This window comes from Dermacentor andersoni, chromosome 9 (genome assembly GCF_023375885.2).
Source record: "Dermacentor andersoni chromosome 9, qqDerAnde1_hic_scaffold, whole genome shotgun sequence".
In the NCBI taxonomy this organism is placed as follows: domain Eukaryota; kingdom Metazoa; phylum Arthropoda; class Arachnida; order Ixodida; family Ixodidae; genus Dermacentor; species Dermacentor andersoni.
The window spans coordinates 9763932-9779997 of record NC_092822.1 but is presented as its reverse complement, the minus strand read 5'-3'; the positions used below and the strand labels follow the sequence as shown (position 1 = coordinate 9779997).

Here is a 16066-nt window from a genome sequence, read left to right as displayed (position 1 = left end):
GCATAATCTTGACGAAACAAATCTCTTGGGATGGCGGGGAAATTCGTATCACCCAAAAACGCAAAAAATATCGGGAAGTTAAGGGGGGACGTGGTAACGAAATGGTCGACTTGCTCAGAATTTGTGATTTCTTATTTATTGTTTTGTATGCAGTACTAAGACCTTCCTTTATCTCATAGTAAAAGTTTGAAGAAATACAGAGCAGAATTTCAGAATATTTCACTCTTTTAGTGCCTTATCTTCGAAATCCGGAAGAAAATTGGTCTTCGGGAGGTGTTATCACACCACCGCCATCTTAGTAGTGCTAAATTAAGAGGAAGCTTTAGCTCAGGGGCTTTTTATCTAAATTAATGGGAAAGGAGAAATCGTTTTTCTCCTTTTGGTGCGACCACTGCACCAAACCTGATTAGGTTTCTTGCATTAAAAAAAAGTTAATACCTAGTGACTGTTGGTAGCAGGTTTTCTTATTTAGGCCATTGATTTTTAAATAAAATTTGCAACTTGGCATGGCAGCGGCGTGTCGTGCTGCGTTCACGCCAACTCGGGCGGCGAGAATATCAGTCGCAACGCTTGAACGGCCAGACCATCCACAGGGCGTACCTATAGCGTACACAATGTAGTGCCTTGCGGATAACTGTGCCAGAGCGATAGAAGGTGGCAGATGGTGAGAGGTGTATGAACTGGCCTCCAAGCGAGCGAAGAGGCTTGGTAATGTTGCGTGCCTTTTGGGACAGATGGCGCTGGAGAGCAGGGGCCATCTGTCGAGGTCCCATCAGCTTGACTTACGGGCATTAGGAAAGCACGCTGACAAATAATAAGTAATAAAACGCATTACGGAGCTTACTTTCGTGCATTTTCTTTCTTTTCGAGTGCTGGTTTATAGACTGTTCATGATAAAAAAAATGTTGAAGCGAATGTAGGCACGTATAAATGGGAATTAAAAAAAACATATAGGTATTTACGTGGCTGCTCCAATGGCTGTTTGTAATGTGTTAGTTACCTTCTTATGTAAAGCATTAGGAGAGCACGCCGAAGTGTAATGAGTAATAAAATGTGTTCTGGAGCTTATTTACATGCAATTTCTTTCTTTTCGAGTGCCGGTTATAGACTATTCATGCTCAGAAAGATGTTGAAGCGAATGTAGGCACGTATAGACAGGCATAAAAAAAACAAAAACGTATAGGTATCCAGGTGGCTGCTGCACTGGGCGGTTTGTAATGTGTTAATTTATCCCATTATGTAATAGCAACAAACGTAATATGAAACTAGGAACACAAATTTCAAGCAGCCAAACGCCCATGCTAGACTTTTAGTTAGTCATATGACACTGCCGGGAAATTGCACAAAGACACATTCTTAGTTTCTTGCAAAACGTGCAACACACAGATGCCACACGTACGCTGTCTCTGGAGCGATTTCGTGCTGCTGTAAGACAAAGCAAAGAGCACTGTGCAATTGCTTATGTGGAGACATTTTCTTTGGGGATTTTAACAGGCACTTTGACTTTTTGTGTTCAGTAGCAGCTCCTGCAGCTTAATATACCTCGAAGGAGCCTGACCAACATTTTTCTTGATTTTCAGTATTAGTATACCCGTAGTCTATCCCATATTGCGTAGATTTGGACACCTGCATTAGCTGTTGTACGAGGCATTGTCTCAAATGTCTCCTTTAGTTTTGAATAATTAAGTGCCCATCATCAACCACGTTGCGAATCTTCATTTTTGTTAGCCACCTTCGCGTCTTTCTTCAATCATGCATGGTTACGCAGTTTATAGTTGCTGTCGTTACGAAGTTGTGAACACATAGCAATGAAACTACCTTTTTCAGGCATTCTCTTATCCTTGTCAAAGAGCGTACTCACGATACTGAGCATACTCAGTGTTCGAATTGAACTTGTATGATTCGATGCGACAACTTAAAGCAACTATATCGCGTGATTATTTCGGGGGCACCTACAAGAGTGCAGGCATTTATTGAACAGAGATAACATGAGTGTTTGCCGATGCACCCTGCATGCGGGCACTACAGAGAGAGCTGCAGAACATGTACAAAAACATTTATTGATGTGGTAAAACATAGGAAAATACCTTTATGCATAGTAACAGTATTGGGGGCATGGACTTACGAAGTCGCCATCTGTCAGAAGCGCCTCGCTTGCGTAGTACGAGAGATAATGTGGCACGCTCCTTATAGGTTTGGCTGTCAGCACTAAATAAAAACGCCACATGGTAGCCCTCCTGGCCATTTCTGTAAGTGCTCTCCAAACGAAGGAAGTTTCTTACTGTGAAAATAATAATCTTTGGAAAACAGAAAGCACAGAATAGGTTACAGATGCCGTGCCGTCTCTTTGCCGAATACGTACGGTGAACGTCCTGCGCGCTGTCGCCACGATGGATCCCACGAGCCGGCCAATGGTGCGAAACGTAGGCAATTGCCGAGAGAAACCTATGTAAAATATGTTCTTATAGTGGGCTGTCTGTATAACTAAATGGAGTATAATAGAATGAAGCCTCAGTGCAGAGATAGCACAGGTTTGCAGTGACCGACTGCGCATCTGCATGCATCTTTTGGTGAACGCAGAAAAAGGCTCAGTGAGCCAGTGCTGTTATGTAAATGGAATGAAGGTTTTGAATTGAACAGTTTATATAGCCAGGCATTTTTTTAGTGTGAATAATAGGATCACCAATTATGCAACATGGCACGTCTTCCGGGAAGAAATGGCTGAGCACACCAAAATCATAATTGCATTTTAGTGAGCAAAATAGTCGGTGAAAAAGGTGTGTACTTCCTTACCAGATTCCTTTCATTGACAAAACAGAGATTGAGAGGTCTGTTATCAGAGTTTTACCTCTTGCATCATGCTCAAATGGTTCATGAAAGTGACGTTGCCATCACTAAAGAAATTGAAAGATGACTCTGTGATAAGGCTTTATTTTTGGCTGCATTAGATGAGCTCTTGGTCACCCTGTGAGATGTACAGCATGGCTGTTTCCATCACGCTGGGATGTTGCCACTCATGTTCAAGCTGTGCGGTGCGTGCAGCAGAAAGCAACGTCGTGAAATGTACAACTTCGTGGATTGCCCCCAGTCTTTTTCTGGGAAGCAGTGCAGACAGAGGCCTGTTCAAACTTGTGCAGGGTGCCGTGACTGGCTTGGTTCAGGGGGCAGAAGCGTGGACTGTGGAGCTCTGGCCATGCTTCATAGATGTAATGGGGAGAAGGGTCGGGCCTGTTCTTTGGAAGACTTGCTCAGCACCATATTTTCACTAGAATAGCATTGCACTGTATGGGGTACATGCTTTTTACTTCTCAGTACTGGCAGAGGTCAGGAGATACAAGTTGAACACGTTACGCAATATCATGCAGATGCTTGAGTCATTGGTAATTGTCGGTTACGGGTGTCTTTGGAGAGCGTTTCAGTAGTTTCATTTCCACAGACCCCCCAACGGATGTCGGCTGCACAGAGAAGGAGAACATGGCATCCAGGTCGCCACCCCCTCGTTCGCAGTCCGTGCGGTAGTTGTACAGTGACAACCGACTTCATGGCCTCTCTCTGACTACACTGCCCCTTCTAGTCACCACACCCTTGTTGTATGTTGTCATCATCAGTAGCTTGCATGTGTGTGTGAACGCAGCATGTGGGTCTTCTTTACTGTGATGCAGGAGATCGATGGCGAGGCCTTCCTGCTGCTCAGCCAAACCGACCTGGTGCGCAACCTCCGGCTCAAGCTTGGTCCCGCCCTCAAGGTTCACAGTTGTATCCTGCGCTTCCGCAGCAGTCTAGCCCCATCCTGAACATCTTGCAAGGATGAGGCCACTGCTACAATGCTACTCTGGCCCCTCCCATGATGACACACACACGCTCACAAAAAGACACACACCTATTGTCTGTACTAGCACTGCACTCCCCAACATGGCATCGATGGGGTCCTTAAAAAGCAGTCCTTTCTGTCTTTTATAATCTCTGTACAGCAGCTGCGTTGGCCTACTCCACAGGTGGCCTCTTCAGGGAGAAGCAGTGGATGTGGAAGTGATGGCACATTTGCTGAACCTGCATTGTGACACAAGATTGTGAATGCATGCCATGACAGTGTTTCGAAATAAAATAAGAATTATGACTTGGTGCAAGTGGTCCCAGTTGTGCACTTGTTATACACACTTCTCCACGACCTAGCCTTAAGGGAATTACTGCTTGCAGGGATATTGCTTTCAGGTGTACGTGATGAAATAAATAAGCACGTTGGTGTTATTGCTGTAGTGCCATGTCATGGAGTGGCCTTTACTACAATGAACCACTGCACAAAGTTTTGCACCTATGTGTGTTTCTTGAAAGGTGGGGGGGCGGGGGGCATTGGTAGTTTCACCTGAAGCGCGATGCACTGACAGCGATAGCAAGGTTTCACATTGCACTTGAGCTCCCGAGATGGTCTTCTAAGTGAATGCGGGTGTGACATGTTAGAATGATGCAGCATGCTAGACAACTGCTCCTTGGCAGAAACAGTGCCCCAGTTGCGACCAGGAGTTTTAACATAGGTGTGGTAAGGAGCAACACCAGTGGCGTTAAAGGCAGCGATGTAAAATTTCCAGAAATTTGAAGCCATGGAAAAAAAGAAACGTGAGAAGTGGGTGAACCTCCCAGATATTTTGTAAACACTGGAAAAATATCCCAACTCTTCTTTGCATGCGGAAGTAAAAATAACAGCTGACGAGGGCACGTGCAGAGACTTGTTTATAAATGTTTTGGCACGATATGGACGTTCTATAACAAGTATACCACTTCTTTATTTGCCTGGAGATTCTTGGTAGCTTACAGAATTCTCGTCTGACAACCATGAAAGCTATGCACTGTCCGCGCACTTCTGGGACTTTAGTTTTTCAGATTGCAGACGGAATGTGTTTGAGAGGTGGTAAAATATATAACCCGAATGGTAAAAGCTAGGTCAAACATGTGGGTGCCTTTCGACAAATGGGGAATGGGAATGGAGCAGTCATAATTACAGAATATTCTTCATAAGCTTTTGAAAAAATGTGAGAAATAACATATACTAGCAAAGAAAACGTACGACCCAAAGAGAGATGGAGAGCTATGACAAGAAAGGCAGGGAGGTCAACCAGACGAGCACCTGGTTTTCTACCCTACACTGGGGTGGGAGAAAGGGGAATAAAAAGAGGGAGAGAGTAAGTACTGAGTACGACCCAAAGCCACTAAAGAACTTGGCAGGCTCAACTGCAGTCAACATATACAAGATGTTTCACTTAAAGGGACACTAAAGGAAAACATTAAGTTGAGCTAGATCATCAGTGTATTTGTCTAGAAGTAGATTATTGCTTTCTGTCCATCAATATATAAATTTCTTGCATAGGAAATTGCCGTCGAAGGTCCCGCTGTTGCTCAATTTGAACCGCCCGCATCAAAGAGGAGGACTTGACGTCATCTCCATACGACCGCCCTCCATGCCGTTATGTCTTCTGTACACTCTTTATTCAGCTCTCTATACGAAGCAGAACGTATTGCTTGATGGGTGCAAGTGTTCAGCTTGCGTGATTCACTCTGCCGATCTGCTTGGGTTCAGGTTACCGGTTACAGTCACTTGAGCCTCCAGGCCAGAGCCGGCAGGGTGGTCACTCACCACACATTGCTGCCACGGCCCAGCCATTGCAAACAAAGAAAAGCGATACCACTCCCAGAGGTGGGTCGCGGCTCCTCTCTGTGCATCAGAGGTGCTGCTGCCACACATGAGAGGTACCATAGTCCACAACAGATGGCACCACTTCGATTCTTTATTTATGTCATTTCCTCACTTACAAAAGCTATGTTTTCATTATGAATGGAGAGTCCGTTAATACAAAAGCCTAATCTTTCAATCTAGCTCGACTTAATACTTGCCTTCAGTGTCCCTTTAATTTGAGCCAAACTTTATAAAAATATGCAAACGCTACGTAGCTAGACAGAACCAAGGTAATGTTTGCCACCGCTTGGTGATATTCAGTTTATTACATAACCCGGGATAACCCGCCTAATGACATAATTAGCCTTAATTAATCAGCTTCTCAAATATTACAATTAGATTAAAAGTGCCAATGAGAAAATTGTATAGCAACATGAAAAACTCCCGATACAGCTTTCTGTTGCTCAATGCATGCTACACAGAAGTTTTTCTGTGTGAAAGCCGCGAATACACGCTAAGTTCCTTGAGCGGTTAGTCGCGCGGCAATCTTGTGTGTACTCATGGGCTTCTTTCATGCCGGTGCACACACACAGCAGCTCCGCAGGAATGCTAGTGTGCTTGTATCATGTGTCCGTGTGCAACATTCAAGCCAGTAGCAGAAGACAAAATGCCGGCCAGGCTCCACCACCAAGCCAATTTAGCTCTCTATTGATAGTGTGTCCGATCTGCAGCCAAATGCACTCTGGAGATCCTCTAAACCTTTGTGCACAGGCCATGCATGCAGCAGTGGTGGAGGCTACAGTGTGAATGCGCCTTGAGTGTCCGTATATTGCCATCGCAATAAAGAAAAAAATTAAGGCTTTTTTCTTTTCCTTTTCCAGCACATGGTTAGAGCAGCAGGCATCTGAAAAAGCCAACATTAGACTTTGCATGTCACTTGCTGTCAATACTGCACAAAATTTGGGCTGTTTTACGATGGTGATAATGCAGTTAATCTTTTTGAAACCTAAAACATTCCACCTCTGCATTATATTCACGTGTGCATTATGTATGTTTAGAAATATGGTATGCCTGCAGAACTTGACTGCTGCGAATAATATGCTATTGCACAAGCAGTATCAGCACTGAAGTAATGCGGTGGTATTTTTGTCATATGCTCCGGAGTGGCTCTGTTCTCTGCCGCAAGAAAAAAAAAAAAAGCCCCCAGCCTGCGCGGCACACCCAGCACAGTCGCAGTGCAAGCTGGTGGGGCAGCTCTATTTCAATTGGCAACTCTATTTTCAGCAGCACGCACTAGAGGGTCTTGGCGGCGAAGTCTTTTTGCGTCGTTTTCACGAGAACGATCTGAACTGTCTCCCCGGCGTTGGTGAGCTACAGCTTGTGCTGCTCTCTGCACAGTAATCTGCTGAGCCCAACGTTGCCTGGTTGTAGCAGTGCATGTAGCTCTACGATTTGCTTCTTCAGCAGCGGCTCGTACCTTACGAGGAGGCGCCATAAAGTGTACCAATGAGTAGACACAAGTATCAAGACTATGCAGCGCACGTCACATCCCTTGAACCACGACACGATGCAATGCTGTTGATGATTTATTGGCATCCCCTTTGATACGAAGTGGTGATAAATAGTCACCTAGCCTGCTTGAGTTAACCAGGTCCTGCTACATGCAATTGCTACCATGTCGGGACACCTTGTGGACTACAACGAAACTGCAATGCAAAAGTTGCAAGTATAGACGCTACAAGGTGTGCATGTCACATCGTGTGACAAGTGGCACGATTCGATGCTGACAATGCTCGGGGTTTAATGGCACCCCCTTTAAAACGTGGCAGTGAGAAACGGTCACCTAGCCCATTAGATTTAACCAGGCACACTATACATGTTTTTAATTCTATCATTTTTGTATACATATCTTTGCCTTTTTTTGCCTCGGGACAATTCATCCATTTCTTGCCCAATCCCCCATAGTGGGCAGGAGCAATACATTTGATAGAAAGCACAGAACCCTGTACTGCTACCTATGCAACTGCTACATGGCATGCCACCTGGTGTAATAATATGCAATTGCAATGCAAAGTGAGCAAGTATTGATGCTACGCAGTGCACATTTCACACCGCCTGAGAAGTGGCACGATACGATGCTAATGATGGTGATGATTTATTGGTATACCCTTTAAAACAGCAGTGACAGTCACCTAGCCTGCTTGATTTAACCAGGTATGCCCATAGGCACTGACTATGGGCTCCTGGGCTCGAGCCTGCTCCGAAGTTTTCCAGAAGGGAGGGAGGCACAGCCCCGCACCCACCGTAGAAAGTGTCAGTACCAGAGTTCTGTTAGCCACATAATTTGCGGTTTCTCTTGAGTTGTCTCTACCTCGTATTTAAAATTTTATTGTGGATAAAGGTTTACTGCATCATTGTTGGTGCGGTCTTAACCTTACAATATGAGGACAAGCCTATAAGAAGCACCAGTGGCAGCTACCTCATCCGTATTTCTTTTTTCACTTCAACATTATTTGATTTCCACTGTTAACGCCATGCACAGACACAATATATTTAACTATATACCGAGGAAAAAGTTTATTATTTTGTTAAAAAAGAACGAGGTAGCCAACTAAACATTATTTCTAATGGTATGGATAGCCTATGCCTAAAAATCAAGATGTTGCTGTATATTCATCATCATCATCAGCCTGGTTACGCCCACTGCAGGGCAAAGGCCTCTCAGTTCAAATTCACCTCAGTTCAAATTCGTCTGCATGCTTTTGTGACCCTTTCGGCAGAGTCTTTCTTTCAACAGCGTTTGAAATGCATGTGAATGATATGTGGCTCAGCATTGCTTTTATTTCCAGTAGGCAGTGTTAATGACTCGTGGAAAAGAAAAATTATTAGGGATGAAAACATCATTTGCATGCAGAGGTCATAACTATATATGTCATTCAGTAACTGAAATGAACCCAAGCCCGATTCACTCGAAATCGGAATCGATAGCAGTTATGCGCAGCAGTGCCTATGCTCAGACTTAGAGCAAAACATGCTAACGATTACTAGTATTGGCGTCGAGGGCATAGCATGGTGCTGTCTGCCGGAATCTCTCCGTGTGGTAGAAAATGTCATCATGCGGTACAGATGGCGAAGTGTTTGACATCGCTCAGCTCGTTCAGCCACCATTGTTTTTGTGCTTCAAGTGTTGAATTTGTGCTTCTTAGCTTCAAAACAACCTGGTGTGCAGGCCAACAAAGGTACTTAGCGAGCCAACGTATGGCATGGTCCACTCTCGTTGGAGTGTATGCACGCGGCGCCATGGACGACGAATGTGAAGAGGCCACTCGCGTATATGGCACCGCTCCGGGAACAAGGCAACCATCTTTTCCAGCCTGGCACGAATGAACGTCCTAAATTCTAATACATACAGTCCCGGGAAGTACCATGTTGTACTAACCGAACACTTTAGCTGCAACGCCAAACACGAAATCTTCTTCACGGAAGTGCTTGCTACACACGCGATAATGAATGGTGGGCTGCTTCCCCATTCTCAGCTTTATCAACCATGCATCCTGCTTCTGCTTGATTTTGGGGTACGCATGAAAACTCGCACTGGGCTCCGTCGAATATGTTCAGCACAGCGGCACCACGCAGTAAACCATGCTGAAACAATAAACGAAATTACTGCCTTTGGGATGAAAGGCAGCGGGCAGCGTTGGCATGGCTGGCGGCGGCAAAGGCGACTCACGTGATGTCATTTATTACATCGCAGCGATAGCAGAGCCGATCTCCCCTGTGGTGGTCCTCGAGGCCAATACTCCTAAATCTGAAATTTGAATGCAGCTCTACACGAGTTTGCATTTTGCGATATATTGGTTGGCCTGGACAACCTGTCTCGTGCAGTTTGTTGCAAATGGAGCGAAGTGTGGCGTTACTGCATCGCCAACCAGGGGATTGCGTGAGGCAGCACAAGGGCGATGCATGGATGCGATTCACAGCAGCCACTGCAGACAGACCCTGCTCATGCAGGGCTTTGTTTCCATATATGGTACCGGTGGCGCCATCGGTGAACAGACGACATGCGCTACTATGGCGCCATCTCGTAGCTATCGTCGCTGCAGAGCCCGCCTTGCCAGCGCTATGTTTTTCTTCTCACGCTTTTGCCAAACCCTCCTCCTCTGCTCTCGGCCTCATGGTTCTGCTGCACTATCCTCCTCCGCTTTCCTCCTCGTGCTCTTTTCGCTATCGCCATCTTTTATTCCCCGCTGCACTCCGTGTTTGCTTCTTTCATCGTTCGCTCGGTTATGAGGGACGCTGACGCTCGCTGGAGGAATGGGCGCCTAAGAGCTGCACTCTAAAAGAAAGGCTGCAGTTCTGCCAAAAAGGCGAAACAGTATTAGGATAGTGCAGCACACAACAATTACACGAAGGACGAATCTTACTGTATAAGTCCGTGTAAGGGCCGCAAACTCAAATTCAAAGCCAATATTTTTAAATATTCGACCGCGAAACATTACATTCAGTGGACCGATTTCGATCATGCTCAACAGCGAATTTTCGAGTGCAGCATATTTTCGCGCATCACTACTAGATAGCAAGAGGAGGCGATCGCAGAGCTTTACTGCAGATTTCATATCTGTAGTTGGAAAAATTAGATCGAATGGCCTGGTCCGATGTAAGGCTCGTCAAAATCGAGACAAAAAAGGGCAGCTCTTACACGAGTCTATAAGTTTGTTATATTGGCCATGTATATTGCAGTAAACATTCACTTACTAATTAAAATAACAAGCATAGTGTAACACACAAGCACAGACCATGTAAACCTGGAAATAACTTACTGGATGACCACAAGTACTCGCTGTCACAATGCTGGCATTATGAAGAACACTGATAGTGGGGGCAAACGCTTCCTACAGCCGTGCAATTCACAACTCCGAAAATAAGATTCATCATCATATGCCTCCTTTTGTGTCCACCATAGCACGGCCTCTCTCAATGATCTCCAATTACCACTGTCTCTTAGGCTATGCAATATGCAACTTTAGGGGCACGGAAAGACAGCCTGGGAAGGAAGACAGCACCCATCAAGTTAGCAGCCATCCCTGCTTGCCCTTTATCATTGCACCGATTAATGATTACCAACAACTCGATAGGGCATGCGGGCTGCGTAAGTGTCAGCCATGCACAGTAATTCACAGCTTTGGTAGGGTTGGAGGACAAGACGTGCGCTCTCCTTCCCAAGCGTGTGTTTGATTACGTGACGTTCAACTAACCTGAATATTGAGCACGTGGGAAGATTAGGTCCATCAAGCCGCCATCATTTTCGACTCACTGTTACATCCTTCTCGCACCCACAGCCATATGGCTTTTGGACTTTATATGGAACATCACGACAACAGCAGTGCTAATTCGCCAGGAGTGTCGATATATGTCTCCTACTATGAGGTCTTGTACATACTCATATAAGGCCGTCACTTCAGTGAACAATTCTTCTGTTATTAAAGGTAATATATATATATGGGTAGGGATCGGAAAGCTGGTCGTGCCCCAGCACCACGCCCCCTCCACCCCTGGAAGAATGAAAACTTTCTGCCTATGGGTATGCCGTACATGTTTTTCATTCTAGCATTTTTTCTACATCTCCTTAATTTTTTTTTTCTTCTTTAAGACAATCAACAATTGCTTGACCGATGCTTCGTCTAATCCATAGGCACCGACCTACTACCAATAGTGGGTGGGAGCCTGGCAACAGCTGTGACAGACACCAGCTGTGGCGGAGGCGGACAACATCGCCAACCGAAATGGCTATTGGAATGAGCCCATAACAGCTTATGCTGTAACAAGATCAACAGGATTCTGAAGTTCACATTATGCTAGTTTCACATCGAAGGTTGTATGTACATGCATGTCACATTGCAGTGACAATTAATGGTGTATTTTTCTCTAATCGATGAACTTGATGTTGATGGCAGCATCACTATGCTTTCACGATGTTTCCCATGCACGCGTCTACATAGCCACTGCAGAACTGACAATTGGGCAAGCCTGTGTACCCATTCACTAGTGTGACAGAAAGACAATGAACAAGAATGAAGTGAACATGCAGACCACTGAAAATCTAGTCTGGAGCAATAAAAGGAGCCCACACTACTAGAAATTACTAGGGGTTTGCAAATAGTGATTTTTAAAGTCAGGTAGAATATGAATCAAGCAGTGCCAGAAGCTAATCGAATTGAATATCGAATACCGTATTTTCATGCATATAACTCGCACCAAACATTCAATAATGTTAACAGTAAAGTTGGAGGTGCGGGTTATATGTGAATTTCACCTGGAGGTAAGGCTTCATGGCAGCACGGCGCACGTACGGCAAACTCGTACGTCGCCCGTTCCCGCGGCGCTCCCTCAGTCCATGCAAAGCACTTTACGATACAGCGAAGAGCGAAATAACCGCTGCCCACATGAGGGCTACTCCAGTCACACTGTCATCCTCTGTCGTGTGAATGCTAGTTGCACCAGCGAAGTGATCCGATTCACGTGGGATGTCACATGAGTGGTTTGTCTGCAATAATGTCCGTCCTGTGAATCCAGCTTTATCAGCATTGCCGAAGATGGAGGGGGGGGGGGGGGGGTTGCAAAGATTTGAGTGTTTTTGTAAGCAATTGTTGCACAGATTTTTTTTAATTTCCTTGCGTTCGCAATTGGGGGTGTGGGTTATATGTGGTGATGGGTTATACGTGGGAAAATATGGTAGTTTGCAAATAATAAATTGCCATTATCACAATTAATATAAAACAATGTTCACAAATGGGACATTAGGTACAAAGTAGTAGTAGTTTCTTCGCGTACACAGAGCTCATCAGAGAGTGCAAATGATCGCTGTACAGCCAGTAAACTATGGCTGCCTGAATGATGCAGCCTACTCCACTATGCAAGTTCTCATGTTTTACGTCTATACTATGCTCACAGGGGTGAAAATTTACCATACTTTTGCTCCAGTGTTACGTTTATTTGGGTGCAGTTAGCGTTTTGAAATGTATTGGAAAGATATTTGCATTTACGAATAGTGACTATCTGATTCGTTATTCTTAAGTTTTTAATATTCGTGCACTCCTAGAAATGACAGGCATAAGAACTGAAAACCAAGTGAGGTGATGTAAATTCATTATTAACTACAGCGTGACAGAAAGACAATGGGCAAGAATGATGTGAACACACTCTGTGTGATCACTTTGTTCTTAATCGTAGGTACCTTTGTGAATGACCATCCACATATTGTCAGGATGCACTTAAATCCAAGCAAGGTACCAGCTAACAAATCATTATGGCTAAGCACACTTACTAGCAGCACTGAGAGATGCAGACAAGCTTGATTGGCAGGTGGAGAGGAAACACAAGTCAAGAAAAAGTGCAATTTCGTGTCCGTGTTGCTTCTCTTGAAGCCACTAGCAGCGCACAAGGGCATGATGGTGCCTACATCCATGCAACAACCAAGTGTGGCAAGCTGACCCAACTTGAACAAGCCCTTACCACGCAGACGCCATAATGCACGTGTGCAAGAGCCACCAGGGTGGCCAACAGGCAGAGCACCAGGGTCTCGTCTGCCTGCAACCACAGGCAGCCAGCCACACCAAGCGCCATAGGGAGAAGCAGCAGGTTCAACGCCTCGCACCGTGTTGACGTCATCTGGCTGATGATGAGCCGGCACTGGAAGACAAGAGCAACCGATCCATTAAGCTTAACCTTTTGCGGTTATAATTATTTACTCCCTAAGTGATCATTTCAGCCAGGAGCTACTTCACAGATATTTGCAGAAAGAGCATTTCTTCATACCTGATGATCATTACCCAGAGTTTGATGTTGGCTGAGGCTATTGTACAGGGTGCTACAGCCTCCAGCCAGCATCACATTTTGGCTAATCATATCGGGAACAATTTTCTCTAAAAACCTCACCGTCACTTCCTTACTCAGTGCTCTTATGAATAAAGGGAAAATCAGACATCCACCTGTTCGTAGCAATTGTTACAAAACTACTACTACAATTGCTGCAACTACTACTGTGCAGAGCTATTACGTCAAACACTTGCCTTTGCTTCATGTTGTCGACAAATTCGACTTCGCCCTGCCATCTGCTAGCCGTCTGGTTAGCTCAGATAGTAGAGCGGCTGCCCCGGAAAGGTGGTGGTCCCGGGTTCGAGTCTCAGACTGGGACGAATTTTTCTTCAACTCCGAGGCTTTTCTTTCGGGGAACCCGTATGGATTTCCTTTGTAGCAATTGCTACGAACAGGTGGATGTCTGATTTTCCCTTTATTCATTACTTCTCTCCACCTTGCGGGTTTCTGCAGAACTATTACGTCAATCAGTGCTCTTATACAAGGATATTTGCTGGTCTTCTGAAAACAAACTATATTCCTCATTGGCACTGAAATCATATTCAGATTTACTAAACCTGCGTAAGTTCACAAAACACATCTGGAGGAAACGTCACCATCCTCTCGCTGTTTTGTGCTATGAAAAACATGTACAATTTCATTCAAGTGTGCTGTACAGAGAGAGAGAAAAGACTATTTCAGGTCAGACGAATACCCCTGTCAAGCGGGACGTTAAGCGCACTTACAGAGAGTGTCACGCAGTTTAGGTGCACTTTCCCAAATCTAAACGTTGCAAGTAGAGTGTACTCACAGAAGAGTGCACTCTGGTCGGAGTGTGCTCACGGAACGCACATTGCTGGCCAAGTGCATAGCTTCGCCGCCAGCGATTTCAATGGTACAAAATGTAATGCATAAAGAAAGGGCACAAAAGTTAATTTTAGTTGTTGAACAGCTTTTAACGAAATGATCAGAACCGAACTCGCTCATATTCTGTTCTAGAAGGAGAAGGATCAAATGCCGCCTCATCACACGCCGCCATGTTGTTCTGGATTGGCTAGGCATTCGTCTTGGCTGGCATTGACATACAACACTCTTATAATAAAATATCCTTGTTTTTCGCTGAAAAAAAAAAAAAAAAAGGGATTTTCTTTTTATTTATAATACAGCAAAACCATCAGTTTTTAGACGTTTTTCCTTTTGAGTCTACATCTTCGAAAAATGTGCTCTTAGTCTGTCGCCATTTTGTTTACTGCGAGTGTGCTCTGTTTTCCTGCTTAGCACTGCGTAGCCTAAAGTGTCACTCAAGGTCCCGAAGTGCACTCCCCATAAGTGCACTTAACCTGGCTGCTTGACAGAGGTATAAGACCTATAGATATTCCTCCACCAAGAGGACCATGGCCAGTTGGTCGGCGAAGGCTGCCGACGCCAACCACCAGTGGCGGAGGGGGTAAAGGTAGTGTGGGCACTGCAGGCCTGTAGTGCAAGAGAAAAGGATGTGTTCTACATTTGTATATGTAGAGGGGCAGCTTGAACACAAGAGGTTGAAGCGGTAGCAATAAAGTTATAGATGCGCTGGATTGGTCAAAGTGTTGAGCTGGATGGCCCCGAGGGTGTTTACTTGGGCAGTGGAGAGGAAAGGGTGTGGTGGTAGAAGAATCTGCAATGAATGCTGGATGTGTTTGTAATGCTTGGTGCCATGGTGAAAGGTGAGGTCAAGTGTTGCATGGAGTTGTGTTGTATGTCCATCTCGTGTGGGTGGGTCTGGTGTATGGAGTGTGTATGAGTGCTGCATAGTGCGTGCATGAAGAAGGCGACCAGGGTGCAGAGTGTTTGGGTATCCCCAGATGGTATTTGGGACATTAATGTCTCCACTAAGAATAATGTTATGGCGTTTTGGAAAGAATTAAAGAAAAATAAAAGAGAAGAGAGAGGATGGTGGTAGAATATGGGGGATTGTAGACATTCACAAGTGTGAGAGGTGGGTGCAGGGGCTCTGAGCAATAGGAAAGGGCTGTTACATGTGGAACATGTGATGTCCTTGTACGCAGATGCTCCAATGTGCAATTCTCAATAGTTAAAAAAGATTCCCACATGCTGATTACCTTTAAGTGTGGGGTGTTACCAACTGGTCTTGGAGCTCTATTAAGTAGTCGGCAAGCTAGCTTAAAGTGGGGGACGGTGTTCCTCACCGAGATGTTGGAGAAGAGTGTACCCAGGAGGAAGTAGAAAAGGCGTGGCTGATGACTCAGCACGTCGTTGGGAGATGCAATCGCCCAGCTCAGGGCCAGCACAAACAGCACCACACCCGACAGCAGTGGCCGCACTGCTTCCCAGACACTGGGCTGCCGCAGACGCCCCTCTTGCCAGGCACTGGGATCACATAGAAAACAACTAAGTGTGCTCGCAGGTGCTTATCTCTAAAGGTGCCACGCAGGCAGTGTCGGTGCAAAGTCGCAAAGCACCGACTTCACTGACAAGGCACATTTCAAATACGAATAAAATACAAATAGCAAGTGTCCAACATTAGATCAAAAAGCGAATAGC

At 45.2% G+C, this 16066-nt stretch overlaps 2 protein-coding genes across 7 annotated transcripts in view; one reads left to right on the top strand and one right to left on the bottom strand.

The window, feature by feature from the left end:
- The window catches only part of l(3)mbt (lethal (3) malignant brain tumor), a 57128-nt gene extending 53001 nt beyond the window's left edge, over positions 1-4127 (top strand). For 3 of the 5 annotated variants that reach the window (XM_055068514.1, XM_055068515.1, XM_055068511.1), the window contains one exon: positions 3663-4127. In XM_055068514.1, coding sequence (XP_054924489.1) covers positions 3663-3794 — 132 coding nt within the window. In that variant the 3' untranslated portion in view covers positions 3795-4127. Of the gene's footprint in view, positions 1-3436 lie in introns of all 5 variants that reach the window. The other 2 variants (XM_055068513.2, XM_055068512.2) reach the window with 2 other exon arrangements.
- Positions 3962-16066, bottom strand: part of LOC126526997 (ethanolaminephosphotransferase 1) — a 28116-nt gene continuing 16011 nt past the window's right edge. The window contains exons 7-9 of one of the 2 annotated variants that reach the window (XM_050174712.3): positions 15712-15892; positions 13181-13357; positions 3962-4050 (exon numbers count right to left, since the gene is read on the bottom strand). In XM_050174712.3, coding sequence (XP_050030669.1) covers positions 3985-4050; positions 13181-13357; positions 15712-15892 — 424 coding nt within the window. In that variant the 3' untranslated portion in view covers positions 3962-3984. Of the gene's footprint in view, positions 4051-5762; positions 6573-13180; positions 13358-15711; positions 15893-16066 lie in introns of those variants that run through there. The other variant, XM_055068516.2, reaches the window with a different exon arrangement.